Raw genomic sequence first — 14,908 nt, forward strand, 5'->3', positions numbered from 1 at the left:
ACAAATTTACACACACACACACACACACACACACACACACACACACACACACACACACACACACACACACACACACACACACACACACACACACACACACACACACACACACACACACACACACACACACACACACACACACACACACTGGGACTTGCATGAGGAGAAGGGAGGAGAGTCATTTTGACAGGTAAAGGAAGCTCCCTTGTGTGGTGGTTTGCAGCTGCTGCTGGTACAGTGTGTGTGTGTGTGTGTCTGTGCGGATGAGGTTGACAGAGGACTGCATTCATTATGCAGAATGAGATGTTTACAAAACACCTTTCTCACACACACACAAACAGGAGCGCACACACCTCCCCTCCACTCGCTCCCTGGGTTTGCGGGGAGGATAGCAGCACTGCTGTCTCATATCCATTTGTTCTATCTGGGGTGACAAAGCTGCCTCATTAACTGAATTCTTAATAAGCCAAGCTAAAAGACATCTTCTCACAACTTCTTTTATCTCCCTGTGCATGTACAAGAACGTGAACGAGTGTGTGTGTGGGGTTATAATTTCAATCCTTCTTTTCTTCTCCCTGTGTGTGTGTGTGTGTGTGTGTGTGTGTGTGTGTGTGTGTGTGTGTGTGTGTGTGTGTGTGTGTGTGTGTGTGTGTGTGTGTGTGTGTGTGTGTGTGTGTGTGTGTGTGTGTGTGTGTGTGTGTGTGTGTGTGTGGTTTTTATGCATTAGAAATTTCGACTCTCTTTTTTTCTTATTTTACCTCACAAGTATGCTTCTGTGTGCATCTATAATTTCAATCCTGTATTTTTTGCCTCTGCCTATGATTGTGAAGTGTTCACTGGTAATGTTAAAAAATATTTTGGACAAAAGCTGTGCAAAGCAGTTGGGTTGCATATTTCCTCCATAAACCAAATGACAAATTAGGGTACTCAGTGCAAACATGACTCTTTCCTGTCATTAAGTGTAAAACCAGGCAGCTAATGAATACATACTGAAAGTAAGAACCTTCTGCCACCGCAGCTATGTCTTAACAACCAGAGAGTGTGTGTCAGAACATGTGTGTACAAGTTTTATATGTTTTTTTTTTTTTTTTAAACAGTGTGTACATACAGGTTTGTTGTGCGGGTCCATTGAGAGTGCGGGCATGCATGCAAATGTACACCCCACACATTGTTAGAATGAAGAAGAGAAGTCTTATCTTGTTGCATCGGTTCTTTTTTATTGGGAGCATGGAGCTTGTTTTTTGGGTATAGCTTTTTTTATTTTATTTATATTATTTGAAGTTACCAGCTTCCGGTGCTATCCCCTGGGCCCCCAGGGGCCATCAGAGACAAAAACAGCCCCACTTGGCCCAGGAAACAACAAAAGCATGTATTGTTCCTTGAAAGTATTTTAAACACATACCAGTACTGCCTGGAAGGCTGCCAAGTGTAGAATTCCATCAGTGCTGCCACCTCCCTAACACATGTTACTGCTAACCGCCACTCAGCCCTCAAGACATAGATGTAACGCAAGATCACTGCCAGTGGATTCGCTGGCAGACTGCACTGCAGAAAAGAGATGCTGAGGGCCCTGGTATGTGCCACCTTGCTTCCACAGATAAAGAGAACAGCAGTTATACTGTAGTATGTAGAGGCAGCGTCGCAAAAACAAATATGCATATAGAAGCAGTGTACAAAAACTGCTGAGTGCACAGTGCACTGGCACAAATACAAACTGCGTTTCTCTCCGCTCTTCTCTCCCCGACAAGGCCACGGTGTGATCTAAAGATGCTTGAGATGCAAAACAACCCCCCTCCCCGTCACACACATCCCGAACCCCGTCCTCTCAGCCCGACCATCTCTTATTTCCTGATAAGCGTCTTTCCTTCCTCTACTGGCCAGGAGCTCATTGTCATTGATGCAAAAAAAATAATATATATATATATATATATTTCCTAGAGCTAAATTGTCTCTCCTGTTTCTCTCAGCTCAGCCTGTTGGCAATCACATGTGATCACAGCTCTGGGGCCTGCTGTCCACGAGGTGCAGGGGCTGTGGGCGAGCTTAGCTTAGGTCGCCCAAAAATAATAAGCATCCGCTGCATAATCGCTGCCAATCCAAATAAATGAATTATCACAAAGATTCTTTCATACTAGATTTCTGCTGGTCTTCACTGCTGGGCTGTCTCACCGTCTCTCTCTCGCTCTGTCTTACCGTCAGCTTGTTCTTTCTTTCTTTTTTTGTATTTCTTTAATTATTTCTTTACTATTTGTCAGAAAAAAAGGGACAAAACTTATTAATAATGTAATACTAAAGTCTGGTTAATATTCTTCCCCTTCATTTTTCTGATTCAGACTTATGAAAATGTACATATCCCGCCACACACACACACACACACACACACACACACACACACACACACACACACACACACACACACACACACACACATACACACACACACACTTTTAGCAGTGACGTAAGTGTGTCTGACGTATGGACTAAAGTTCACAGCTTCCTGAACTCCTGGCCCCACTGTTAGAAAAATTACTTTCTACTTCTTTCTGTTTTTTCCCAAGTGAGAAAATCCCCCCTCCCACCCACACACACACACACACACACACACACACACACACACGCACACGCACACGCACACGCACACGCACACACACACAAGGAATGCATATCGTGTACATAATCAAAACAAGCCTGTTGATTTAGAATATGATCCATTCTTTCTGGTCATAATCAATGAGTGTGTGGGAAATACGCTCTCCAAAAGTCACATACTTATTATTATGACCAGTTGGGAAAAACAAACACCACCAGAGCAGATCTTAGTAAGTCATCACTGTACGTCTGTATGTGTGTTAGGTGTCTTGAAAGCCAGCTCACCTCTCCATCTCCCATGAAAATGGATCAGTATTTACATTAGCATTAGATTTAGACAGCATGGCTCAGCCACTTACTCCCTATTAGCCATCCTGACCTTAGCCCATTAGGGTCTGAAAGCCCCCGCTTGTCTCCATCGCCGCCAGGTGAGACTGACCAGACCTCCCCATTTCCCCAAACCATGTTGCTGCTGAGATTATCTTTTCCATCGACTCACAATGGGATAGAGATCATAAAACGCGAAGATCAAGATCGCTGAAAATGCAAACATGCTTGTGGGATTATCTTTTTCCAGCAGTGCAAGGGGAGGGATGTTGCTGAAACGCTAACATACTTTTAGGTACGGTTCATCGTTTTTCCATTTTTCCCAACATGCAAAGATGCTTTTGGGAAATCAAGGCGAGGTCTAATTGACAGGGGCTCTGGAAGGCAGAGAGAAAAACAAAAATAAAGGGGTAAAGAATCTGGGGCTTATTGGCTGGCACCATCAAAGCAGTTTGTTCTACACTGATGTTGTTATATTTAACTAAAACTGAAAGGGGAAGCGAAGGGAAAATAATTTTGGTGCCGAAAGGAGCAGCGATTTTTGCCAAGTTTGTTTTTCTTTGCTCCGTTTGTAATGGAGACTCGCTGAAAAAATGTCTATTAGGGAGCATAAGACAAAAGGAATGACAGAAACATACAGTGAAAGAAACTAACTGATAGATACGATGATATGAGAGGCGAAGAAAATCTATGACAGAGAGAACAAAAGAACAAGAGATGGAAAGAGAAGGAGAGAATGATAGGGAAGAATCTAGACGAGCGTGGTCGGGTTCAAATCACTAATTACACATTCCTGAGCCTGTGAAGGGGAGTATTGTTTTCCAGTTAGCCCCTACCCTGTCGCATGGTTTCACTTAGCACAAAACAAAAGGTACAGGGAACAAAACACAAGCCTAATACCAGGCCCTGCTAATGACAGAGAAATGGGAGAAATTATCCCTGGGGTGGATCCTCGTGAGAAAATGGCTGGTGATTACTGGACAAAAGGAGTTCATTTTGAAACTGTCACAAAATGGTAGACTGTCTACTTCTTTCTTTTGGGAATCTTCTTCATCAAATGCTATTCAGTACTTTTTAACAGGGACACATTTCACACAAATGATAAATGCTATTAATACTATAAAGCAAAGCGACCATGTTCTAGAATCTACTAAAACACCCCCCAAAAAAGTTATCCTTTAACGCATTGAATTAAGCAACAATTGAGATTAAGGCCTGATCCGGATGACGAGCGTCACGACGTGGATTGTTGCGTGGACGAGCTGTACATAAGCGTCCGTATGCGATGTGAGCGCACAGTGGAGTGGCACCTCTGCCAGGGCGCGCACAAAGAAAGCACCTCTTCAGCGGAGCTGTTTTGCATATTGCCACAGGAAATCAAATGCCTTGTAGTTGACCTACAAGATGGCACACTTGATCCCTCTCTCCTTTCTTTACAAAAGCTGGCCTTTTCAGTCTGCTTTGTCTGCTTTAGCCCTCCATATCAAAACTCAAACATTTAAATAGTGACTGTGTGTCACGGGGCACACACTGATAACAGTTTCCGACGCGTTACATAAACTCAGTCGGCCACACATCGGACAATTTAGGATGTTCTGTCTGCCCACATAAACCCATAATGATGAGCTTTGCGCTTTTCCGGCAATAGGGAAGACCCTACCATTTCATGCAACAAGCCAGGAGAGGATGGGTGGGTGGGGGGGGTAAGTTGATAGCAGTGGCAGCACTGAGTCGCCTGGCTGGTAGTGTTTGCCCAGGCCCCAGCCGTCTAAAGGAAGGATATTGTTTTCCCCTGAAAAAGCCTTAGCCGCAGTCCGCATACCAGCGTCCACTCAACATACCAATGGGCTCTTTGAAGATTACTCAAATGTTTGCCTTTGTTCCCCCCCCCTCCTCCCCCATGTGCCCCTACCCCAGTCCTAACCTACACTCCTGCCAGAATGAGGAAAAGAGGAGAAAGGACAGAGTGAAAAAAAGATCAGACTTATATCTTCAGAAAACAGGAGGAAAGCAATACCACCCTCAGCTGCACTCGGATTCAAAATGGAGACTGTAGGGGACGGGCAGCGACTGAAAGGAATAATAGCACTCCGGCCACCAACACAGTAAATCTAAACATAAACAACTGGGAGGGGGAGAAAAAAAGGCTACGTATTAATGCATGGCAGCTGATGTAAAAGGATGGCCGAAGCAAGTCACCCATCTGTCTGTCGATATAGCGCCACAAGCCTTCAGAGACGGCTCGCTCCCGGCCGCCGTGCGAGTGCACAATCAGAATTGAATATGATAATTCCAATGGGTTAATTTAACTAAATGTGCTGAAAACTCAGGACCCACTCACCCCACACAAACCACATTAATCCCGAACAAGTAAGTGGGCTTTCTATCAGGTCTATTTCAAAGCATTAGGGATTACCTCGCAGAAACTAAGCTGCTTGAACTCGCAGGAGGTCAGCGGTATTGTGCTGCTGCAAAGACGGAAGGCCAGTGGTTGAGACGGATAGACAGCAGGACAGGTCGGTTTCAACTCGCTGCAGTTCTCCACCAACATCCCTCAATCCTTCTACCACCTTCTTTTTCTCACTCTTTTCATCCCCATCTCTCTCGCTCTCTCTCTTTCACCGTATAATCGAATATCTCCCACTACTTATCTATTCACTGAGCACTTAATGGTTAAAATCAATTACAGCTGGAATGCTGAAATGCCGAATACTGGTCCACATGCTGATAATGACAGAGAGAGTGTGAGAGGGAGCGAGAAGGCAAGAGAGAGAGAGAGAGAGAGAGAGAGAGAGAGAGAGAGAGAGAGAGAGAGAGAGAGAGAGAGAGAGAGAGACTTGGGACCGTTCCAAGGGAGTAGCACAATTACCTCCAATCGATTGATTATTGATTTGGAAGGGCGTTGAGGAGTATTTCAGTTCAACTTTGTCCATATCAATATCCTGATAGCTTCATGAGAGGGGCGAAAGGCATGATGATGCCATCTTAATCCCATCCTAAAGTTGATGGAACATTTCAGAGTATTTCCAGAAGAGATTTAGGAGGATTCGATAGGTTTTATGATTTTTATGAGAATGCTCATACAAATTAAAAACACATTTTAAAGTCAGGTGATTTCAAAAATAAAGCTAATGAACTTACAGAAAAGTCTTCATCTGATCCGCCTGCCATGTGATGCGTCTCAGGCTGCTCTGATCAAATCAATGCATCAAAAGTGGAGACAACACGCCCCGAGAGATCATATTTGAGCTCATGCTCCTTCTTTGATTCTTACTGTGTTTTTAAGCTTCATTTTTTTTTTTTTTTTAACAATTGTGTTATCTTTGTCCCAACAGAACGATCAAGACCCAAAAGAAAAGAAAGGAGAGGAAAGAGTTGCAGATATATACAAAAAAAAAAAGGTTAGAGGAAGACGAGTGAATGAGTATGGGATGTCAGGATTGAAAGACGAGGAGAAGGGGGGTGTATTTGGGTGGGTATTAGAAAAAGGAGTGAGGGTGGGAGGGTTGAGATGAGGGGAGACAAAAAAAGAAAATACAAACTCCTGCGAGCTCCTTTGTTCCTGCATCCCCGCAATGTTCTCTTCCTTCTGGTGGTCTGGAAGATACTGACCCCCCTACCCCCCACCCCCCACCCACCCTCCAATCCCTCCCTTCCTCCCACTCTTCTTTGCACACACTTCACAGCCCCTCCACTCACACCCCCTTCTGCTATCGTTCCCATACCTGTCAGTCCCGATCTGCTTCACAGTCCCATGCACATGGACACAGCCCAAATGACCACAGCTCGGAGATGGGTGGGAATGATTATGAAGAGGATCACATCTGGCTTTTAATATGAGAAAACCAGCACTCACGTGCAAAAAACTAAAAAAACTAAAAAATACACACACACACACACACACACACACACACACACACACACACACACACACACACACACACACACACACACACACACACACACACACACACACACACACACACACACTGTGCTGAGGGTAGAAAACAAACGACTGACTGCAGCCCCTAACTAATTCATCAGAGAGTTAAGATGTAGTGAGGAGAGGCGGGGGAAGCTGGCTCGGGGTAATTAAACACTACATTCGACTGTCAGTCAAGAGCTGTGCCAAAGCTGGACATTGTGTGTGTACATACACACACACACACACACACACACACACACACACACACACACACACACACACACACACACACACACACACACACACACACACACACACACACACACACACACACACACACACACACACACACACACACACCAATGCTCTGCCGACCATCTGGTAAAGGCGTTGTAAGGAGAATGGGCGAAACTCTTATTAATATCTATGAGGATTATTAGGAAGAAAGGGGGGAGGGCGGGGAAGTCTTTCCATTCAAACCTCTCTGTCAAACAGAAAGCTACAGCTACACTGTCCCCACACAAACACACGCACACACACACAGGGACACACCTGCTTTTATGCTTTAATTAGCCGCCACCCTCCGCCCCCCCACCACACCACCCCCTGGACCTCTGAAAGATTTCCATTGTAATCTCCACGCAGGTGAAAGAGGAGACGATTTGAATAATCTACAAACCGGCGTCTCTTTGCCTCGCAGAGAGGGAGAGAGAGAGAGAGAAAGAGAAGGGAGGGGACAGACCGACAACCTTTCTGGCGAAAATACTGAAGTGAATTCATTTGTCTGCTCAGGTTTACAGTGTTGAACTTTTGGCGGCATCATCCGTCTCCATGACAGAACATGAAAATCTATATCTTGCAGTCAAGTAGCATCTAGTGTGAAGTGTCTGAGAACATTCCTTTTTGAAGAGAAGCAACTCTTTAAGCCTGTCTGTGAGTGCGAGACAACAGCGCTGTGATCAAGAGCCTGTGTCTGGAACAAGCGTATATGGGCTCAAGTGGAAAATTGTAACTTGATAGCTGGGACTACAATTGTATGTGAGTGTGTATCCAGTTACTGTACATGAGTGTGTCTCTATGAATGTAGAACATGCTGTATGGCGATATGAATTCAGTGTGTGTCTGTGTGTGTGTGTGTGTGTGTGTGTGTGTGTGTGTGTGTGTGTGTGTGTGTCATAAATGGTGCCATGCATTTGAAATAGATCCAGTCTCTTTTCTATTCCGAGGACCGGCACAATGACTTTTTATGCAAATCTATGGGAGTCAATCTCCTGTCCATTTCCCCATCACACAAGTCCAAATGACAGTCCAATAATTTGGGCTGCATATATATAGGGCCATTTGATTTTCAAATGAGAGTGGGCAGGGTTGACCCTTGCTAATAGCCAAGGCACAGTGGTAGACTTAATATCAAAGATGCACAAGCACAGCTACGAGAGACGGGGGCAAATTAAATGTGGAGAAGGGGAAGCAGAAATAGAAAACTGGAGGATGAAAAGAAAAAGGTCTCTTGGTCGAAACTAAAGGGGAGGTGAGTAAGAGAAAAATAAAAAGAAATACAAAGGTTATAAATAAAAAAAAGAGGGAACGGGTTTAATGCATCAGCCCCCTTTCTGTGTCTTCTTCTTTTTCTTGCATCTCTCTTTCCTTCTATAACCCCACGCTCCCTCTTTTTTAATTCTCCCCCACCATCCGATTCCCAGCCATGGTGATGCCAAGAGGATCATGGGTAATGAGATGGCCTATCTGCTTCTTCCCAGGGGAGAGATAGAAAGAAAGAGAGAGAGAGAGAGAGAGAGAGAGAGAGAGAGAGCGAGAGAGAGAGAGAGAGAGAGAGAGAGAGAGAGAGAGAGAGAGAGAGAGAGAGAGAGAGAGAGAGCGAGTGTGTGTCAGAGAGTGAGAGAGACAAAACACAGAGAGTCGGTGAGACAGAGGTGGTGAAAGAGAAAGAGAGAGAGAGAGAGAGAGAGAGAGAGAGAGAGAGAGAGAGAGAGAGAGAGAGAGAGAGAGGCTCAAAGAAAAGGGTCTTGTTCTTCCTCTTTTCTTATCCTCTGTGTCCCACAAAGAAATTACTCCATCAAAATGTCCTCTCTCCTTCAATTACTGTCGTAAAAAGTTGAGCATTTTATGAGGCCAGAGATTCTGAGTTCAAAGAGGATCATGAGGGAGGAAAAGGGAAGAAGGGGAAAAATCATGACAAAAAAGAAAAACAGAGATATGGAAAAGTGCAGCGGACCCCGGACGTCTATTTCTGCTTGAATTATGATGGAAAGTTAGACAAGCAGCGCTGGGGTGGCAGCGGTTGAAGTCAGTTTAAGATTTATTCCAACAGCCATCTGAGTAACAGGTGCCATTGCATGCATCTGTGTGCCTGTATTTGTGTGTGTGTGTGTGTGTGTGTGTGTGTGTGTGTGTGTGTGTGTGTGTGTGTGTGTGTGTGTGTGTGTGTGTGTGTGTGTGTGTGTGTGTGTGTGTGTGTGTGTGTGTGTGTGTGTGTGTGTGTGTGTGTGTGTGTGGTCCTTGACCATGCCACATTGACCATGAGCATTCTCGACTTCTAATGACCCAGGGGCGAGCAAAGCCCAGATCGCAACCTCAAAGCTCTGTGGGGACGCGCACACACACAAACACACACTGCGCTACAATCTAAACCCCTTACTTAGCCAGGCGGCACTTGTGAATGGCAATGACAGATTTACCCCTGTCTCCGTGTATATTAAGGACCAGTGTTTGTTATTAAAAATCATAACGAAGTCATACATCATCATATTCAATTCTAAGCTAAACACAGGCCGGGCCAGCTATGGACACGCTACGCTATGGCACCATTTAACACAGAGATTACCTCACACGCTGCCAAAAGTACAAACGTGACGTTAAAACATCTTCCACTTTTGTCTTTTACAATGTTTCGGGGGGGCTATAATTTTGCTCGTAACAGCTGTGATAATACGACCATTCTGCATGAGATTTGTTTAAAAACGCCCCGAGAGCTCCGATTGTTGCAGCTGTCATTAGAAACATTCCAGCGCCAATCAGATTTCCTAGATTTCTTCTCAAATCGGTAGCCAAGTGTCAACCTCCGCTTTTTCCATGTAAGGCCCACGACTTCCTGCGCCACCTGCTGTGCCCTGGACACCACATGACTTGATGTCCGTGTGCTGCTAATGTCATTTCCCTCTCGCTGTTTAAAGTCTGGGAAAAAAACCACTTTCAAACTCTCTGTTCCCCTCAGAAGTACTCCATTGCTGCTACAAAGCAGCCATAAAATCTCCTGAATATGCTTTTTGTTTGTATCTTCAAATGGTTTCCCATGCCATAAAGATATTCTGTGTTTCCAAAAAACCAGATGGTAAAGTCGTCAACACTCGGATCTTTTATGCGCCCGGCCAAGCTACCTCTATCCCCATGTGCTTTTCACCTCTGCCAATACATAAAAGGAGAGGTGTTTTTTCTGGTCAAATAAAGAAATGATTTTTTTTTTCCTCAGCTCTTGCTCTGCAGCTTGCTCTGCTCTGTCCATGCTTTCTCCCCCCCTTGTTCCGCTTTACCACCACATGTCCAAGGGTAAAATAGTGGAATTTCTGCCAGAGGCATTAAAAGCGTCATCTGTGGAACAGATTTGTTGAGGCCTGTGGGGTAGGTGGGTGGGTGGACGGACGAGGTCTAGAGGTGTATGGGTGCACTGAGGGGGCACTGGGATGACCCCCCGCTTGCCTTGGCTAAACTAGTGTTCGTGCATCTAAAAGAATACGTCCCTCCTTGGAAAGCAGAATACGTGCAAAAGAAAGAAGGAAAAAAAAATGACGACAGCCTCTTGGTTGTGTTTCTGCACTAATGATAATGTTTCGTGGGTTTGGACATTTCATCACAAATAATATAAAAAGGTATTTTGCATGTTTAAATGTTTAGTGTCACCTTGGTAACCCTTCAGGATAGTGCCTCGTATTAACTCAAGTAAAAAAAAGCAACAAAAACTCCAAACTCTCAAATGCATTCATGTACAAATATGCAAATGTCAAATGCAGTAAGACAAGCACACCTACATTAAAGTCTTCCTTTGATAGTGAAGTGATCCTTGTTTGAGAAAACTAATCAAACTGATCCTATAGGTTAAGGCCTCAGCTAATGTAAGCCAATGTGCAAGGAGCCCGTTTGTTCAGAATTTATACAATTCCCTCGAGCAGAGACATCTCCAACTCATCCCGTGCCAACTTCAGTCTTTGCCAGACTGTCGGACAATCCTGTGTCAATATGTACATCCTGTTGAAGTCAACTAAGACTGTTTTAAATAACCTGAAGAAAGCCAGTGTGCTTAATCCAGTTAAGCCTTGAACTGTAAGTAAGAATCAATCACAGATTGTCAAATAAATGGTAATTGCCTAAAGATTACTGTGCAATACAGGCATATTCAACGAAAATATCAGGGTGGCTTACGTCTAGTGGGCCAGTGAAGAAAGACTGCTCTGTCATGTATCAGAGTGTTCTAAACTTCCAAAGCGTTTTCTCTCTCACCTGACTTTTAGATCTTAACTTTAAGTAAAGCAAGATTAAAAAAAATCAAAAATAAATATTGTTAACTTCTATCCAGGAAAGCACATCCACTTTAGAAATAACAATGAATAGCAGTGCTGAGATGTTATGAGTATTTGTAAGGAAAAGTAAACACTATAATAAACTTAATATCGTAGCTTTATATTGTAAGTAAAAAGTACATCAATAAAACCCTGTTTTCAACATGTTCCTAAGGGTGGTTTCCTCTGTATTTATCACACACACACACACACACACACACACACACACACACACACACACACACACACACACACACACACACACACACACACACACACACACACACACACACACACACACACACACACACACACACACACACACACACACACACACACACACACACACACACACCTCCCACTGCCAAATGTTGCATACAGTAGTAAAGAAATCCTCATTAATGTAATGCACTTGATCCTGTCCTGTAGGTCAAGGCCTTGGAAATGTAACAGCATCGTATTAAGCTGAAGGAGACGTCTGACAAACTAAATCACCCTAAATATATAGCAGGAGAGAAAGATGCCAAATATTGGACAAGCTGGAATTTCTGTGCAGCAGCTATTTATTGCTCGGAGTGCGAAGAGTTTAATTAGTTAAGTAAAAAAGTCCCTGTGTTAGTTTACCGCTCTGACGATCAACCGGTGTGGTTACACTATGGAAAGTCACAAATGAAATCATATCAAGCCAAAATCTCTCACCTATTGTCGTAAAGAGGAGGAATTATGTAGGATCCCTGTGTGTTGATGTGTGCATACATAATGATACCAGAACAGGGAAGAAATTATTTCGAAATAAAGGAGTTTGGATATATTTTCTTCTTAAAATAAAATGATTGTGTCATGCATATAATTAAAGTAAATTTCCATAATGAATATATTTGTGCCTCACATAGAGATTCAATTGCAACTATGACGTGCATGTCTGACAGTGCTGTTTTATTAGGTTCCTATTAACAAAAATCTAATTGTTCATTGAGGAATGAATCACTATCATAAAAATTAATTTCTGCATTTTTGGGGAAATTAGTGCAGGGCTACAAATTGAACCGGCCACTGAAGATAATCAAAGCTTTTAAATATTTCAAGCTTGCTGACAATCCGTGACTCGTGTATAATTAACAAGAACAGAGTGCCAGCTGGTCACAAGCAGGAAATGTACCCATATCGGATGAAAATCATCCTCGGTGCTCTCGCAGTGACCTTTTCCATCTTTGTCATTCCTTTCTCATGGGAACTTTATTACTGACTGATGCTGCAGTCAAGAATAAGGGGTCAATTCTTTTGAAGCAAATTTCGATGCTTCGGATGTTAGACATGGTAGATCAGTGTGTTTATACCTGAACTCTGCAGTACATTAACAATGTAATGTTTTCTAAAGAAACTGCGATGTGTCAATATATGTTTTTTCTCTTGTTGAAACGTCTATATTAGCACTCCCTTCCTCGAGTGGCGGCAAACATGTTTTGCTGTATACATTTTTTTAACTGACGAAAACACTGACAGCAAAGTGATGTGTGTAGGACACAGCATGAGTAAACAGTGTTTTTTACCTTATAAAGGCGGATGGCAGCCTCATGCCTCTGGTTGGTGGCATGCAGCCTCAGTTTATCCACGCTGTTGCTGTAGTAGTCACAGGCATTGCACTTGAGGTGCACAGGGTTGCCAATGGCCACACACTTTAATCTCCACTGGTTGGCCTTGCCTCCCTCCTTGATGTGGGCCACCAGCTGGTGCTTCTGCATGTGCTTGTCTGTCTTGCAGTGCAGCTGAAAGTTGGCCTTAAGCTGAGTGTTGTAGCTGCAGAGCTTGCACTGGTAGACATCGCCAACCACGCAGCGCCACTCCTCTTCGGGCAAAGAGCGCTCGGCATTGACGTGGGCGTTGAGAGCCTCCAGGCTGTCGGTGGAGTAGCAGTTGCACACGGCACACTGGTAGAGGCGCAGCGAGGGGTCGTTGATAGGTGGCGACAACGAGGAGAGGGAGGGGTCCGACGAGGACATGCCACCCATTGCCCCCGAGGACACCAAAGACAGGTCATCTGCCATCAGTTGGCCACTGGCAAGGCGCAGTTCGGCTGATAGGTCACTAGTCACTACGGAGAAAAAGAGCAAAAATACAGTTTAGCTCGTAGAAGAGAAACAGAGGCAAAGTGCAAAAGGTAGAACCTTAAAAAAGAATGGAATAAATGGAAACCCAGAAAAATATATGTCAGCACACACAGCAGGGAGCAAGTACGTGGAAACAATAAGGTATGTCAGAAAAATAAAGCTCTGGTGAAAATAAAAGGCTGGCATGAATATATTGTGACAAAGGATAGAGCGAAAGAGAAAAGACTCTTTTTATTAAATGAAATTAAGTGTGGAAAGAGAAGTGAGTTCTCTATGCAGGCCTCTCACACAAAAGGATTTGATAAAATAAAGCCTCACCGAGGACTAGGGCTCCTTACAAAGTCTTGTCTATAAAAAACCTTAATAGGATTGAATCAGGATCAATTACAATCATCCTTTTCAACTTGCTAACTCGCTCATCAGGTAGCTTTAATTACTGCTCTCAGCATTGGTTGGACAACGGTTTTAGGGCTCTAGGCTTTTCTCACATCCACGCAGAGATTTGAAAAGCTGATCAATGCATTACACACTGTTTCTCTTTCTTCTGCCCACCCACCGCATGGAAAAAAAAAAACAATTCCGCCATTCATAGAAATGTAATTAACTCTTTCGTTTGATCCCTTTTTGTCCCTCTGCGCATGTCACCAAAGCTCATCAAGTCTTTTTTTGGCAATTAAAATAGCGACAGGAAGATTAACAATTACACAACAATTTGAAAAAAATAAAAAATAAAGTGTGGTTGTGTCAGTGTTTTTCACGAGTGCTGGTTAAAAAAAGAAAACACTCAGCAAAGTGAGGATGCAAATTATACAGAGAAAATTCAGAATGTGCAAAACTACCCAGGTGGCATTTGCATGCAAGTATGTACGTTCATTTATAATCTGTGTATGCATTTATGTGGAAGTATTTTAATATATATATGAATATCCTGCTCACGCCATCTAAACCTATGTACCTATATGCAGCTGCGCTCTCTATGGGGAGCTGTGTGTTATCTGTGTAATTCACTGAGAGTACATCTGCTAGCTGGGCTGTGACCTCCACACTAGAAGAGGGAGTGGGTGTGTAACACTGCAGGGTCATTGTTAAATCTCTCTCACTCCTACGGGAATCCGCTTCCTGCTGTGTGTGTGTGAGAGAGAGAGAGAGAGAGGGCGAGCGAGTGAGAGTGTGTGTGTGTGTGTGTGTGTGTGTGTGTGTGTGTGTGTGTGTGTGTGTGTGTGTGTACATATGTGTGTTCTCTCCAGGGTGAGCAAAGGTGGGGTGGTGTGTGTATGGTGGGGGATTAAGCTGACTTAAGAAAATTACAAATGAAAGATTAAGAATAATTCTCATGTGGCATCTCATAATCATTTTTTAATCAGTGAGAGGGGTCAAAGAAAGGA

The 14,908-nt window shown here is 43.7% G+C and overlaps 1 protein-coding gene across 1 annotated transcript in view; it reads right to left on the reverse strand.

The window, feature by feature from the left end:
• zfhx4 (zinc finger homeobox 4) overlaps positions 1-14,908 on the reverse strand; it is an 82,852-nt gene that overhangs the window by 42,617 nt on the left and 25,327 nt on the right. Inside the window, exon 5 of the mRNA XM_080489845.1 lies at positions 12,966-13,507. Within this exon, the coding sequence (XP_080345971.1) occupies positions 12,966-13,507 (542 nt within the window). The remainder of the gene's footprint in view (positions 1-12,965; positions 13,508-14,908) is intronic.

The sequence above is a fragment of the Lipophrys pholis genome (assembly GCF_963383615.2).
Source record: "Lipophrys pholis genome assembly, chromosome: 20".
Classification (NCBI taxonomy): domain Eukaryota; kingdom Metazoa; phylum Chordata; class Actinopteri; order Blenniiformes; family Blenniidae; genus Lipophrys; species Lipophrys pholis.